At 39.5% G+C, this 16,288-nt stretch overlaps 1 protein-coding gene across 4 annotated transcripts in view; it reads right to left on the bottom strand.

Annotated features, from left to right (window-relative positions):
• pgghg (protein-glucosylgalactosylhydroxylysine glucosidase) overlaps positions 1-16,288 on the bottom strand; it is a 34,020-nt gene that overhangs the window by 10,692 nt on the left and 7,040 nt on the right. For all 4 annotated transcript variants that reach the window (XM_052029365.1, XM_052029367.1, XM_052029366.1 and 1 more), the window contains exons 3-10: positions 16,051-16,261; positions 11,899-12,334; positions 10,796-10,915; positions 9,693-9,824; positions 8,011-8,122; positions 7,534-7,606; positions 4,114-4,250; positions 3,034-3,167 (exon numbers count right to left, since the gene is read on the bottom strand). In XM_052029365.1, the coding sequence (XP_051885325.1) occupies positions 3,034-3,167; positions 4,114-4,250; positions 7,534-7,606; positions 8,011-8,122; positions 9,693-9,824; positions 10,796-10,915; positions 11,899-12,334; positions 16,051-16,261 (1,355 nt within the window). The remainder of the gene's footprint in view (positions 1-3,033; positions 3,168-4,113; positions 4,251-7,533; positions 7,607-8,010; positions 8,123-9,692; positions 9,825-10,795; positions 10,916-11,898; positions 12,335-16,050; positions 16,262-16,288) is intronic.

The following is a 16,288-nucleotide window of genomic DNA, read 5'->3' on the forward strand; positions in this document are numbered from 1 at the left end:
ACAGAGAAAGAGAGAATGCACAGTCTTTTTCTTTCCCAGGGAAAGAAAATCAAAAACTAGAGGGCATAGGTTTAAAATGAGAGGGATAAGATTTAAAAGGGACCCGAGGGGCAACTTCTTTACACAGAGTGTGGTGTGTATATGGAATGAGCTGCCAGAGAAAGTGGTTGAGGCAGGTTCAATAATGACATTTAAAAGACATTTGGATAAATATATGGATGGGAAAAGTTTAGAAGGATATGGGCCAAACACAGACAAATGTGACGAGCTTAGGTGGGCACCTTGGTTGGCATGGATGAGTTGGGCTGAAGGGCCTGTTTATGTGCTGTACTACTCTATAACTCTATAAAATGGAAATTGTATTGTATTGTGATTTTTTTTCCAGACACGAAAAAACAAATAACCCATGATTTTTAAACTAAAGAATGCAGAGATCAGCACTTTCACTCAAAAAGTTCTAGCTATTTAAAGCTTCATTTTCACCATTTATAGTTTATAGTTTAGCTTCTCTAGATGCCATAATGCATGTTAGAATGTTTGGTTTTCAGTTAACAAGAATTAAGTTCTTTATAGAGCAGGGATAATGACATTTTACCTGTCCAGTGAGCGGACAGATGTGGAGTTTCCTACCATCATTGAGAATCAGAGCAATCAGGATTTAGTTTAGCTTTTTTCTCACTGGTACACTCTGGGGTGAGATAGTAGGCTGTCATGTACTCACCACAACGTTCAATAGTACCATAAATGTTAAACATGCTCAACAACCAGCCTAATTTTTGCCTCCTCTTCCCAGCCTTTCATTTTCATCCACCACTGACTTCGCAACTCCTCAGCAAAGATGACAACCTTTGCTGATCTTTGAATTGGTGGTAAGAAAGATAACATTGCTGCAAACCTTTCCAATTAATTTTTCCTGCTCTGCTAAAGTGAGGATAAAATAGATTTGTTCATAATTCTAAATATATTAAATGGCTTTGTATACTCTGCTAAGTTTCCTCCATCAAGATTACTAGTAACCTGTGTCTCCCTTCTCCTATCATCACGGGATCATCTTCACAAATCCAGGTGGACTAAATGAAATCAGGTGTCATTATGATCACCTGAAAGTCATCACCAGGGTATAATAACAATGAACTCATATTTTATTCAAAACCTAGTTATTCTTTTATGGTGTTAAGCAGCAACATAAGTGATTTTTACAAAAAGAAATTTCTTACTCTTCCTGTAATTGTTTTTGCCCTGCTTTCCATACTTTTTTTGGTTTCCCTATCTTTCTTTCTCCCTTTGTTTGTTTTCCAATCATGTTCTAAATCAACAAGTAGTCTGCAGAGTGACCGAATGTTCTTCTGATGATGCTGTAGGCTAATGCTCAAAGGACTTAAAGACCAGAACAGAGGAAATGGGATTAGTATAGATTGGGAACTTGATGGTTGGCATGGATATGGTGGGCTGAAGGGTCCAATGCTGAGTTTTATGATTCTAAGATTGACACTAATATTATGTCTGTATTTCCATGAAGCAGTAAACAGTATATCTTCAAAAAGTTTTGGAGATGTAGTTCTCTTGAAAAATATTTGCTCATTGAACAAAATATCTGGACAGTAAAGGCACCTATGTTATATTATTGTTTATTGACTACAGCTCCACCCTCAGTACTATAATTCCAAGCAAACTCATCTCCAAACTCGTCGACCTGGGACTCAACACGTCCTTTGCACCTGGATCCTTGACTTCCTGACCAACAGACTACAATTAGTAAGGATAGGCAGCAACACCTTCGCCACAATTATCCTCAATGCTGGTGCTCCACGAGGCTGTGTCGTCAGTCCCCTACTCTACTCCCTATATACTCATGACTATGTGGCCAGATTCTGCTCTAACTCCATCTACAAGTTTGCAGATGACACCACCATAGTGGACTGAATCTCAAATGACAATGAGCTGGAGTATTGGAAAGAGATTGAGAGCATAGTGGCATGGTGCCATTACAACCCTCAATGTCAGCAAAACAAAAAAGCTGGTCATTGACTGCAGGAAGGAAGGCAGTGCACGTGCTCCTGTTTACATCAACAGTGCTGAGGTTGAGAGGATTGAGAGCTTCAAGTTCCTAGGAGTGAACATCACCAATTGCCTGTCCTGGTCCAACTACATGGATGCCATGGCCAAGAAATACACTGGTGCCTCTACTTACTCATGAGGCTAAATAAATTTGGCATGTCCCCTTTGACCCTCACCAATTTTTATAGATGCACCATAGAAAGCATCCTATCTGGATGCATCATGGCTTGATATGGCAACTGCTCTGTCCAAGACCACATGAAACTGCAGCGAGTGGTGGACAGAGCTCAGCACATCATGGAAACCAGCCTCCCCTCCATGGTTTCTGTCTACACTTCTTGCTGCCTCAGTAAAACAGCCAGCACAATCAAAGACCCCACCCACCCTGGACCTTCTCTCTCTGCACCCCCCTACCATTAGGCACGAGATACAAAAGCCTGAAAGCACGTACCACCAGGCTCAAGGACAGCTTCTATCCTGCTGTTATAAGACTATTGAATTATCCCCAGTCTAAAATGGACTCTTGACCTCACAATCTACCTCGTTATGGCCTTGCACCTTATTATCTGCTTGCACTGCATTTTCTCTTTTACTGTAACACTTTATTCTACATTCTATTATTGTTTTTCCCTTGTACTACCTCAATGCACTGATACGATGAAATGATCTGTATGGATGGCATGCAAAACAAAATATTTCACTATACTTAGGTACATGTGACAATAATAAACCAACTTACTCAATGTGTATCCATTGGATTGATAATGCTTCAGAAAAAATTCCAACCCTAGTATTAAGAATTTCACTGTTCATTTGCCCTCTCTCAATCCATTGAATACAGAAGCCAACCAATTCAATGTACTAACAAAGAAAAGTAATAATGACATCTCTTGCTGTTTGTTTTATTAGTTGGTGAGTTTTAAACACAATGCCTCCCCTGTGCCTGTTAAGATCGAGAATTAAGCTCATACTAACCCAGGTCATGGCTGGTCCCTCAGGATCTGTCACAGCTTCATACATCACCAGGTCATTCTTCCGCACCTGAGGACTCATGTGATACATAAGTGGGTAACCTAGCAACACAACATCTGCCTGCTTCACAACATCCCCTATAATGAAGAAACAACTACTCACATATTTTATTTCATTCTTTTTTTGTTGTGCAAAGTATGTGCTGCAGACAGCACAAAATCCAATTCGATCCTTTGCACGAGATCATGATATTGGCCAACATTTTTTTTTAAAAACGCTCTGGTGTTTTTTACCCAGAATCATTCGCTAAAATGGGACCTGCGAAATCTCTGAATGAAAGGCTCCCAACTGCAGTATCTTTTCCATCCTCACCGCTGGAAAAGGCATCAAGCCTTAAAGGATCTCCCCCCATGTCAGTTTCAAAACAGCTACATACTGGACTGCCATGGAGACACGGGGAAGGGGGCACGTTAAGGGCTGGGCTCTTTTCTCACACCACTGTTGAGTACTTGTGAGTAACTTCAGTGTGTGTGTGTGTGTGTGTGTGTGTGTGTGTGTGTGTGTGTGTGTGTGTGTGTGTGTGTGTGTGTGTGTGTGTGTGTGTGTGTGTGTGTGTGTACGCACGCGCGCGCACACACAATCTGGTACAGCTGGGCTTTTGAGACAGCTGTTCAGTTAGTAACCACTATTAATCTTAGCCCTTAAGATTTTTGTTCTCCAACTCTTCTCTTTCGAAAGTTGGAATTAATTGGGCGACACAGTGATCCTGCAGGCATGGGCTTCCCCTGAGTATTCCAGATTCCTCCCACATCCTAAGGACATGTGGGTTGTTAGATTAGCTGTCTACTGCAAATTGCTTCCAGTGTAGGTAGATGATTGAAGAACGAGGATGGGGGGTTTGGGATGGGTGAGCGATGGAAAGTGGTTTAATGAACATGTGTGAGAGAATAGGTCACAGGAGTATAAGATGGGTGATGGTTTTGCTCTGACAGCTGGGATCGATTTGATGGGCCAAATGACCTTCGTCTGTCATAAGGAAATATGACTGTAAATTAAGAATGTTTGAAATATATCCTACACCACCTGATTTATATCCATCAAACTCAGGATGATATTGCTTCTCAGGATCAAAAGGCACTTTGATTTTCTCAGCTATTTTCATCCATTCTGATGGAACTGCAATTTGTAAATGTGACGCCAACTCTGTAGCAAACTGGAGGCTGGAATAATAAAACATAAATCCCACTAATTAACTAGAAAATAACAGAAATTATTATCAGGGCAATGTGAAAAATTTCAAAGAACAAACTGGAAAGGTGAATTGATAATCACTCACGATAAAATACACTTGACATACTGACCACGATTTCAAAGCCCCCAAAGTCAAAACACACAGTGTTCTTCCTCTTGCCCCATTAAAAAACACACCTGCCAAAACATCAGTATCCTGAACTAAGACAAACTCCTGGTCAAAGAAGGTGAATCTAATAATGAGTCATTACATAAAATATCCTCTTAAAAAAAAGAGACTGACATCTCTTCCTCAAGAATGGGAATGTGTTTGTGGAAAATTGCTTATGCATTGCCCGGTGTTACCTGTCAGTAGAACAGTCCATCAGCACTCCCAAGTCTCATTCCCATAAAGCTACTGAAGGACACAATTTTAACCTCATTTTCCCTCTTTTCACATTTGCTGAAGGCACTGATTTCGCTTGGGTATACTCATTTGTGCCGAGACTTACTTGTACCTCACTTGACGGTCACTTTTCATAACTGAACAGTGTACATCTGGCAGTTAATTTGACTTCCTCAGGCATCACAGTCAAAGCTCATCGTGTTGGCAACAATCAGAATAATCAGAAGCATTATCCTGACTAAAATAGAAATAGAAAATGCTGGAAACACTTCTACTTATTCTGATCCTGGCATGATCTTGGCAGAGTTCTTTCTTCCTTACCTATAGTATTGCAGCCAATCATTGCATCCCAAAAGGTATTTTAGCCTACATTAAATTACTCAATATGGATGGGAATAAAACCTGGACCCTCCAGTGTATATTAACCTGTTGCTAATATTATAATAATCTTAACTTCACCAAGAGTTAAGGAGATAGTTGCTGCCTGGTACTTGCATGGTGCCCATGTTATTTCTTAGACATTAGCTCAAATCTGGATGTTGTCCAGGTCCTCCTTGGCATTGGTATGGACTGTTTCATTGTCTGAGGAGCTAAAAGTGGAAGTGAGCTGTGTAATCATCAATGAACAGCCTCACTTCTCGTCACATGATGAAGTGAAGCCAGTTAATCAAGGATGATGCTCCATAAGTTCCTGTAACAACGTCCTGGAACAACTTTTAAATACATTTAGAAAAGTGGACTTGGGTGTGCAATACGTCCATGCACTACACTCTCATCTCTGCGACCCAGCTTGAAATCCAGCTTGTGTTGAAGTATAAAGGAGCTTTCTCAGCTATTGTAAAGAGCTATGCAGAACATGCCTGTGATGCAAAGGGCTAAAACAAAAAAGTCTGCAATTGGCATTTGTGAATCATACTAAGGGCTGCTTTGGATCATGAAATGCCACGTTGGGACTTCCGAGTTTTCTGAAGTTGCAGCAGAGCAAAGACAGCTTTGCAATGGTCCAGATTCTCCTGAGAAATGCTATCAGCTCTGTGGGGAACTGCTGGCAATTCTCTATACCAACAGTTTCAGTATTTCCATGCATTTGTGTAAAAACACAGAAGTCTCAAACTCACTGAGAGATGTTTGCTGCTGTCACCCCTACTACACTCCACCTGGACTGCAGGAATCCAGAGGAGTGCAATGTTCCTGCAATTCCCAGTACTTACTCCGAGGAGTAAGGCTGCAGAATCTGCACTTGTTTGGACCTGGTGCAGGTGATTTCAAGGAAGAGGAACAGCGAGAGACATGAATTAACAGGTAACTTGCAATTGCTTTGATTAACTGAGTTTAATTACAACTTTAAATTGATTTTACATATTCTGAGGTGGAATTTATATTGATTTTAAAATATTAATTTTTAATAATTTTAATAGATTTTGAATGTTTCTAAACCTCAGAAATGCATAAAGATATCTTCCCTGGGGTGTGGTTTAGCTGGCTGTTAAAGATTGTTTTAAATTTGGGTGCAGTTTGGTTGTGGAAGGCTGTGCTGGAGACAGAGCCTTGCCAGTGAGGTTGGAGTTGGCTTTATCGAGGAAACTGTTGTTGGGAGATGTCCTTCTACCTTAGACGCCAACATTTTAGGGGGCGGGGCAGATTTACCATCCAAAACACTTCCAAGGACCATCCATGAGAAACACATTTCATTTTAATCACACATAACCAGATACAAATATTTGTACCCATGTTTTAAGCAACAAATGCCATAGTTCTTGATACTCCCTCACCATCTCTCTCCTTCCTCTCACTGCAACCTTGCTGCCACTCTGCTGCCTCCTCAATGCCACCTCCCTGCTCCACTCATATGTCACTTGCTAAATCTCTGGTGCTCCTTTCAGACCTGTGCCCACTATATAGTGACAGTCCATACCCACATGTACCCAATGTTACGCAGTAGCGGACTGGCAGACTTATTTCCAACGGTGCTATACCTGTTTTATAATGTCCTGCACTATAGCTTCTTTGCAGTGACCTATGCCCATCAGTTCTGCACCCCAGTGTAATTCTGCAAGAGATCTGCATCAACCAGTTTTGTAACTGTTTTATATCAATGGCCCTATGCCCATCAATAGAGTGCACCTGGCACCAGCACTGAACAATGACCTGGATCTGGTCTTGGGTCCAGAAGATTAGGCCATCACAACTTGGTCCCTGGGTCTCTGATCTGAGGCCTGGCAAGGGTGGCATTTATTATGCCCCAAGATCGGAGTGTTGGAGGCCCAGCAAGAGGGAAGTCCCAGGTAACTGGGCTTGGCATTGGGTGGGCCTGGATCTGGGCCCAGAGTTACAAGGACTACGGGACCAGCAGACTGTGGAGGGAGTGAAGTCCTGCTGTGGGTCTTCAGCCACAGACTCCACAGTGCTTCCCCTGATGATGTCATCAGCCACTCCTTTTACAGAGTTGGGGCAGACCAGCAGGGGTATCCAGAAGGATAGGCAACCACATGGAACAGAACAGGGCTGCCAGGATGGCAAGTGTGGCCTGGATGAGCCTCAGTCTTAAAGGTAACCCTGGAGTTAGTGAATGTTTCAGCAGTGAGTGTGAGAGTGCAGGTGGAGCATCACTGAGAGGAAGTTCTGGGCCTAAAGAAGCTAAGCTCCCTGAATGCTTGAATTTCAATGCACCACTAAATATATAACACTGGACAATACATTTCCAACCATTATAACTCTCCCCTGTGCAGGTTTGACAACAATATTAATTTATCAATCTACATTCATTCTTAAAATAATTATTCTCAAATTTTGGTTCACTCTCATTCTTAGAACTGGTAACTTTCCAAAACTAATACAAATCCTTCCTCTCTCTGCTCCATCCTCACCTGTATTTGGCACCCACAGCAGTGAAGGCAGAATTGTTAACATCGGATTGATATTCGTCAGGCGGCATCACTCCTTGAAGAAATTATATGAAATTAAATAATCAGTAATTCACAAGTACAAAATATGGGTTCCTAACTTGCTTAGATTATTCACCACAGATTGCCTTAATTAAGATATTTTACTCACAAAGCAACACAATAAATATCATGGGTTTAGAGGTCTGCTCAGTATAAAATTAAAATCTGACCAAAATCCGACACAACTCAGCCATCCTAACAAGTAATAGTAGTTGTGAGTTTGGGGTTCACAGAAATATAAAAACCTACACCATAGAAAGAGGCTACTTTACTTATTGAATTCTTTCAGAGCAGTTAGGCTTAGACCTACATCCTCACGGTTTGTCTGTTAGGATATTGTCATCGCAGAAGAGATATTTTATTTCTGCCTGCAACCTATTATTATCTGACATGAAATACCTTTAATTTCATAGCACATTTCGGAAGGGTTCCAAGTCACCCGGCTGCTCCAAAACTCAGCAATGCTGCATACCACATCCCAACCCCCTTTATCCCGAAAAAACACCAGGTCCTAAAACCAAAGAAAATAAAGAAATTTAAGCGAATGTCAAAGAAATAACTGATAAAAGATCTTGTAATTACAGAAATTCTCAACAAAAGTTCTCTTTGAATAATGCATCTCTAGAGTTACACCCTTATAGATTTTGTACAGAGGAAATAGCAAACTGAATTTTGCATTTCTTAAGGTAAGACATCTAATAGGTCCATAATAGAATATAAAATGGGTCCAGGTAGAGTGGACTTGAAGAGCAAATGTTTATTTTTCTCTCTGGGATTTTTAATGTTACCCACCTCGTAGCTAATTACATCACTCGTGCATGCAAATCACAAGCTTGCATGTTTCCTGCAAAGCTACATCATTTGCCAAATGACTTAGACTAGATAATGAGGCAATTTTAAGTTTCTCTATAAGCTTAGTGGTTGAGAATTCAACTTGTTAGGGCATTATGCAATGGAATTTTATCAAAAACATGAACAGTGAAGTAGTATCACACTTTTTGTTCCAGGTGTTCTGTGATTACAATGTACCAAACACATGGAGGCCATGAGGCAAGCACCATAATATCAAAGGCTATACAATGCATATTTTGATCTCACTTGCCCAAAATTGTCACGTGCATACAAGTTCTCACAAACGATGCAGGCCGTGCATGCTGAAGCAGGCTTTAACAAGAGCATTAAGACCTGCATGAACAATAATTAAAGGTGGCCTGACCTTATCATTCACTTAAATGGAGAGAAGCAGTTGTGAGGGAGAACGGTAAGTTTCAGGCAAGTTGTACTTTTTTTTAATTAATTGGGTTAATTTATAAATATTTAATTGCATTTGTATTTAACTTCCCTAATACTTTTCAAGTGCCTAGACTTTTCATGTTTTATATTTCTAAATTATTTTTAAAGTTGGAATAAAAATTAAAATCTCTCACGCAGTAGTTGGGAGATCTGTCAATCTGCCCTTACCGAAAGCAAAGTAAGGAAGTAGCAAGCATAGCTGGCTTGATACATCTTGGAAATTCAGCACCCTTTTGTTCAGGTGCACAGGAGTTCAAAAGTATGAACTATCTCCTATTTTAAAATGTTCTACTTCATGAGCAGAAAATAGCTAAAGCTTAAAGAAAACTATTCTTTCAAATAAAAAGTCTAGAACTTGGATCCAACTGGACACCAACAAAAACCCTGCTGAGATTGGGTTACATGGGTTTTAAAATTCTTCTGATGATAGGAGGTTATGGTTTGAACCATTTTCAGATGCTGTAGAGTGATGAATCAAGACACTATGTGATGATTCTTGTTCTCAACAATATGGATGTAAAAAGGAAGACCAAGGAAGGTGAGGCATTTACAGTTTATGATCAGCGAAAAGAAAATTCAGAGAAATGCCAACTACATATAATAAGGGTTAATATGAAGAAATAAATCAGACAACCAAGAAATTTCATTGGGATTGTACAGCATAAGACAAGTTTATTTTGTATCCTGTCCATGGATCTAATACAGTCCTTATCCAACTGTTCCATAGTAACACAGTAATACAAGTGACAGTCTGCTAATTCAAAGTGTGCAGAACATGCAATGCTCACCTGGGTGAGATAAAAATATTGCTGAAATGCAAATGAGATATCACTGTTGATGTGAATTTCTTTCAACCCGTAAATATCTTCATTACAGACCTCGAATCCAGTCACAGCACTCTCCCACGGGTACTTGGCACCCTTACAAAACAAGAGATATTTAATTTCCTTTACAGTTTTTATTTAGCATTAAAGAGATATCAACATCAACAGCAGAAAATGAACTCTGGTGAGGTTAAAATAACCATAGTTCTAAATCTGTATTATTTCCACAATCAAAGAAAGTACCTCAAAAGTTTAGGTATTGTTTTCCAAAACATGCAAGGGGACAAATCATTCCTGGCAATGAAGTGATCAGATTGTAGTGACAGAAGTGCTATCCAAGAAAGTCTTAGGGCCCATTTTTACTTCCCTGATATTATAAGTAAAAGCAATGTCTGCAGATATTACATCCACACCAAGAATATCAGGGCTTGCTTTTATTTTCCTTTCACTCCATTTAACTGCTTTGTTTTTGTTCCATCCATGTCATATGATTTGAACAATATGGAAATCAATTAAAAAATTTGCTGTGCTCTGCTCTCTAATTTAATGACACATTTGTCTACATACAACTCTATTTAACCGATCCAACAAAATTAGTTTAAATTGGGACTTATTCTTTGGAGGTAATGTGGAAGGAACTTTATTCTCTCCCGCGTGAAAGTGCATGTGAAAGGCATCCTTCACAGTCCATCAGCTCTCTGACTTACACCTAATTAAATATTACTGTATCGAAAGAAAACATTTGAAATACTTTTAAAAAATCTGCTATCTGGGCAATTGTTTATCAAGGAGACATCTCTGGGTCTGTGCACTGGGTGCAGGACAGAAAAAAAACCTGCTTGTTAAAATATCCTTCTGTGTCTTCACTTTTTAAAGCAATGGAGTGAACACGCCAGGTAAATTGTGTCTACTAAGTGCATTGCAAGGAAAAGCACTATTGTCTTACTGCCTTAGAAATTCAGGGCAGGAGAGAAGCAGAAAAAATCTTGTTACTAAAAAACATAGGTAGGAGGCAGCAAGTCCACAATGCCAAGGGCCGCTGATCTAAACTGATATAATTTCCTTACCAAGAATCCTTGTTGTACTGCAATGGACTTGGCAGCAGGAAGAGTTCGAATTCGGTTCTTCAGAAGGATAGCAGCTAGTTCTGGGTAGAATGCAAGCACGATAGGGTACAACCAAATCTCCTGAAACAAGCAATGTTAAACATTTAATTGGGTCCTGGCAGTTTATATTTGGCAGAAGATTGTTAATTTAATTGAATAAAAGCAGTAACAGCAATCACAAATTGTGAGTCGGTTTAAGAAAACAAAAACTGAGAAAGCTGTCCATCCTCTGAAACAAAAACAAGAAGTGCTGAAAATGTTCGGCAAGTCAGAGCGGATCTGTGGAAGGAGGAACAGATTAACATTTCAGGCTGGACAGTCAGTTTAAGATTGATAACAGTAACAATTGGCCACCACAGTAGTTTAACATACCACATGACTTGATACTGGCCCTCAATTCATGCTTACTAGTGGATCTCATCCAAACAAAATGTTGTATAAAAATAAAGAATGTTGTTTTTTCACTGGATTTCTCTTCTGCTCCAATGTAAAGATTTAAAAAAAGAGGAACAACAGTGTTGTCTCATACAGTGCCTACCAAATACAAGGCTAATTGGGAGAATAAAAGCGGAAAAAGCTAGAAAAACTCAGCAGGTCAAGAGCATCCGTGTGGGCTCAATCTGCTGAGTGTTTCCAGCATTTTCTATTTTAATTTATTTCCAATCTCAGCCACAAATCAAAGGGCTTTTTTTTAACCAACATGACTTAGAAATAATAGCTTCTCGGATTCCTAAGTAAGAATCTTAAAAATATAGATCACCCTAAGAAAAATTTGTACATAATTCTTTTTTAAATATTGCAACCACCCTGAAATACCGGCTATAATCTACTACAGCAAATGTGTTGGCTTGCCATTGCCATTTTATAGTTACCCCAACCTTCTCTCTCCCTATCCTAACCCACTGTTAAACTCTCACAATGGTAATGATGCCAATATAATTGAAGTTACCCTGATCTAGCACAACTCAGCTAATGAATACTCAAAAGCTGGAGTGGGAAAAAAAATTCTTGTCCTTAAAAATTATGTCAAGTATCCTTCAAAATGTAAATAAATAAGCACCTACCTGATCCCAGAAGATGTGACCAAAGTAATCTTCTCCATTACCCCCATTGGAGAGACCCCCAGGACTTAGTCCAATGTACTGAAAGTCTGTAGGTTTCATTGGGGGGAGGGCACTGAGCACGTAATATAGACATCCATGCAGGGCCTGGTTTAGCTTCCTGCAGCCTCTCAAACTGATGCAGCTCTGCTTCCACAATGTGGCCCATGCTAATACATGTGATGAGTAAAGTTGATTTGACTGGACCAGGGTCTGTCCTTCTACAAAGCACTCCTTAGCTCGCTCTTCTGTGTCAGCTACTGCAGTCAGGAATATCCAAGACCTACTCTGCTCAGTCGACAGCAGGGTCAGGGACTCTGGAAGTGGCATTGAGATCATGTGGACACTTTGCCTTGCAGCACCTTTAACCTCTGGGATAAGTGTTTCTCCGTGGATATACCTGAATTACAAAGAAAATTGATAAGGATGCCTATACAGCTATACTTAAAGTAAACAAGTCACCTGGTCTGGGTGGGGTTCATCTTAGGTCAAGAGCAAGGTAACTATGTACAGACATGACCAAGATTTGACATTTCAGCAGGCTTTGGGAATATAAAATGCTCAAAGTAAGCAACAGAGGCTGAGAAAAACAGGCTGCAAGGATTCAGATGAGATAACTTCAAAGCCAATTTGAGGCGAGGTCCCTGTTCTTTTTTAGTACAGAGGCATTTAACTACTGCATTAAAATACTGTATCTGGTGGTAACGTTCTTCCAAAGTTACTGAGAAGTACATACTGTGTAATTAAGTGTAAAATCAGGACAGGACAATCACACTACCAAAAGGTGTAGGGATCATTATCTCGCTGATTGAAAGGTCAGTGGGTACAACACAAGTACACCCAAAGAACATTAGGAAAATGTAATTACAAATAGTTAGTTGGTGGCTTTTTCTTGGGAATGTTGTGTCCTTACCTACGAGCATGCTTATTTTAAGTTAATTGATTTGATAACCTGTGCACTGCCAAACAGATTGTTTCCAATGAGGTGAGATAAGTAAAGATCTTTTGATAAGATGGCCCAGAAAGTGAAGGATGGCTTGTGTCAGGGGTCACATGGACACAATACTGGGATATCAGTACACTGTTGGTTCAATGTGAGGTAACCAACACATGGTAATCTTTGGTGAATTTGCACTGAATAACGAATGTTGGACATGGCTCAGTCACTTAAAAAACAATAATGTGAAATGGTCAATGTGGCTCAGCAGAATGAGACAGCTTTCTAAAGGATCACTGACATATCCAACATAGAGAAACTATCCAACATGATTGTTTGGTTAGTTGTATTAGTTAAAAGGAATTAAATGGTATGTTGAAATAGAAAGAGACAGAGTTTACATTGACAGTGGATGAAAACTAATACTAAGTAAATATTTATCCATGGGATAGATACAATTAAAGAAGGAGCACTGGAGGAACTTATGTTCTTACTTGGGATTAAATGTGAAACTACAGCCTTCCATATATTGCATTTTCTTTGTTTCTGTCATTGTTTGGCATTTCAAATATGTTGTAACCTTTTTAATTCACTGTCTTCCTTGTAATATTTTGCTACATCAACGTGACATCCATTTAAGTAGGCAAGTGTGAGATAAATTTTTCAATTAAAAAAAGACCTGTTGTGGTTTATCCTATGAGTGGACATGAGTGAGCACTAGATTAGACTTAGCTCTAATGCCCATCAGAGTTGGTTAGGACATGATTTATATGAGGAGAAAAACTGCTCAGCTGGAATACACACGTGTCAACATACATAGAGAGCAATGTCCCTACTATCCAACTGTCCTGATGAAGGGTCTCGGTCCAAAACGTCAACTGTTCATTTCCCTCCATAGATGCTGCCTGACCTGCTGAGTTCCTCCAGCATTTTGTGTGTGTTGCTCCTACGATTCAACTGTCCACAGACACACAATAGTCACTTGAGTGAGCTACAGGATGGTTGACAGTGCCCACATCAGCAACTCCAAAAGAGAAAGAGAGAGAGAAAAAAAAGGAAGTTTTGATTCAATAGTACTTCAGTAAAAGAACAAAATGTTGGAAATACTCAGCAGCAATGACAGTACAATAGCGAAAGTCTACTTCTCCTGCACCTCACCATCCAGCATGCTGTAGTATCCGGCATCTTGTGATCTTGGAACACACTTCATTATTCTCCAGTAACTAGGTTCCACACTGGAGATATCCAGCACAAGACGGTACCTCAACATGGTGAGTTTACCTAGTGTCATTGTGGTGCAATCAGTTGTTTTTCTGTTTGTGTTCTTCTTTTGGATTGAGTTTACTGTGATCATACTCCATGTTTATTGGCATCCACCTACAACAACTACAAATAAATCATATTCAAAGTGAAAAGTGTAAGAAGATTGTGGAGAGAAGGAGAACATCTGCAAAAGAGAAAACTAGAATATTTGGATGAAAGAAAACCTCGGCGGCTCCACCATCACTGACATCAAGATGCAGAAAAATAAATTAATTCAGTTTTATGCAGGTTTAGAAATAAGTATATTGGTAGACATACAGAGTTCTCTCCTCAAAGTTAAACTGGATAGGCTGGACTATAAACAACAATTTGCACTTGGATGTTTCTATGGGGCCCAATCTCCAGGCCAGTGCTCATTGAAAAGGTCAAATACTTGCATATTCAGGTAGGCCTAATTGAACCATGTGCATTTTCTAATGGCTGGTTTTCTTGCTTCAGATTTCATCATGAATAAGACATCTGGATGTGGTGGGTGAGCAGAAGTAAGCAGATTATGACGCAGCATAGGAACATCACCGCTTCTTCAATAAATCCATGGCAGTGCATGGTTTCTCTCCAGGTCAAATATACAGTGGATGAAACAGGCCTACTGTGATGAACTTTGCCTGCTTCTACTGGTGAAAGAAGTGCTGCCGGAATTACACAAAACGAAGACTTAGTGACTGTTCCAAAGGCACAGGATCTCTCAGAATGAAGCTTCCTATAGTGGGTAAATATTAACACTCTAGAGCTTTCAAAGGAATGAAGCATTTGCCAGTGACAATAAACCTCAAAGCAATGCATGATGGACAAAGAAATTTTCATTTTTGGTTTCATCATATTTTTGTGCCTGATGGTGAAGAATATTTTCCAAAAAAATCAGAGAAACAGAAGATGTCAAACCTATTTTCTTGCTAGACATCTATTACTCACATTTTCACCAACTGGAGTTAATTTCTTGGAATATATCATTGCTTGCCTCTTTGATATAATATGTGGGTCAAGGTATTTTACAAAATTTGATATGTTTTTACAGGAAAAGAATTCTCAGAAAACTGAAATCATGATGGGACTATTCAAGATTTCCAGTCACTTTACAGCAATTAGAGACCCATTGTTGATGGTACCTGGGATTCAGTTAGAAGTGGGACATTCAGAAGGGAAGGTGGTTGTCCACTGTGATGTTTACTGAAGGATCTTCTGATGAAGAAAAATTTGAAGATTTTAATGCTCGTCTCCAGAAATCAATCACTGAAAAAATAGTTAACATGGGAAAGAATGTGCCTTCGCAAACCCAATGCAACATCTAAGCATTAACAATATAGAAGCATGGGTTGCACTGGATAAAGAAGTTAAGATTGCACCTATTTTAAGGGATGCAGAAATTACAGATAGTGCAATAAATCCTGGGAACTTGAAATACTTGAAAGTTGTTAAGACTTTGAAAATCTTCTAGTTAAAAGAACTTGGGCTCCTGCTACTTCTGTGTTTGATACCATCCTCAGATTGCAGAAATACGGTGCTGTTATTCAAAAGGAAGTTATGCAGCTGCACATTTTGCATTTATATTTTTATGCAAAAAAGGCAAGAGTCAACTAAGTAGGTTGATATCCTTGATTTATTCAAAAGAGCTTCTAGAGTTTGCCATGGGGCTCAAGATCATGACCCCAAGGAGGTGCAAAGCAAGATCTTAAGAAAATGCAATAAGATCCTGAGTAAATGCAACAAGGGACAGAAAAAAAAAGACAAGTTAACTTTCATCATCTGCATTATACATTTGATTAACCAGCACAAGTCAAGTCTGGCAATATGCTGGGTAACTGGGCTTTTGATGTCCCTAAGTGCAAGATATTCTGACAAGAATCATTCACACTTACATTGCTTGCATGAAGTCTGGTCCTCTCATAAAGTCAATATTCTGGCTGTGGGGAACAAACATTGATTTTATCTCAACTGTAAGCTGCTCCTTGGAAATGGCCATCCGTTCCAAAGTTATGATGAGAACCATGAGATGGACCTGACTGCGATGGGCAAATATCTGCTGGGTCACCACGAAATCCTTTGTCTCTGTAGTACTATAAAATGTACCTTGCAAAAGGAAAGCAGAAACCATTA

The sequence above is a fragment of the Pristis pectinata genome, chromosome 14 (assembly GCF_009764475.1).
Source record: "Pristis pectinata isolate sPriPec2 chromosome 14, sPriPec2.1.pri, whole genome shotgun sequence".
Taxonomy (NCBI): domain Eukaryota; kingdom Metazoa; phylum Chordata; class Chondrichthyes; order Rhinopristiformes; family Pristidae; genus Pristis; species Pristis pectinata.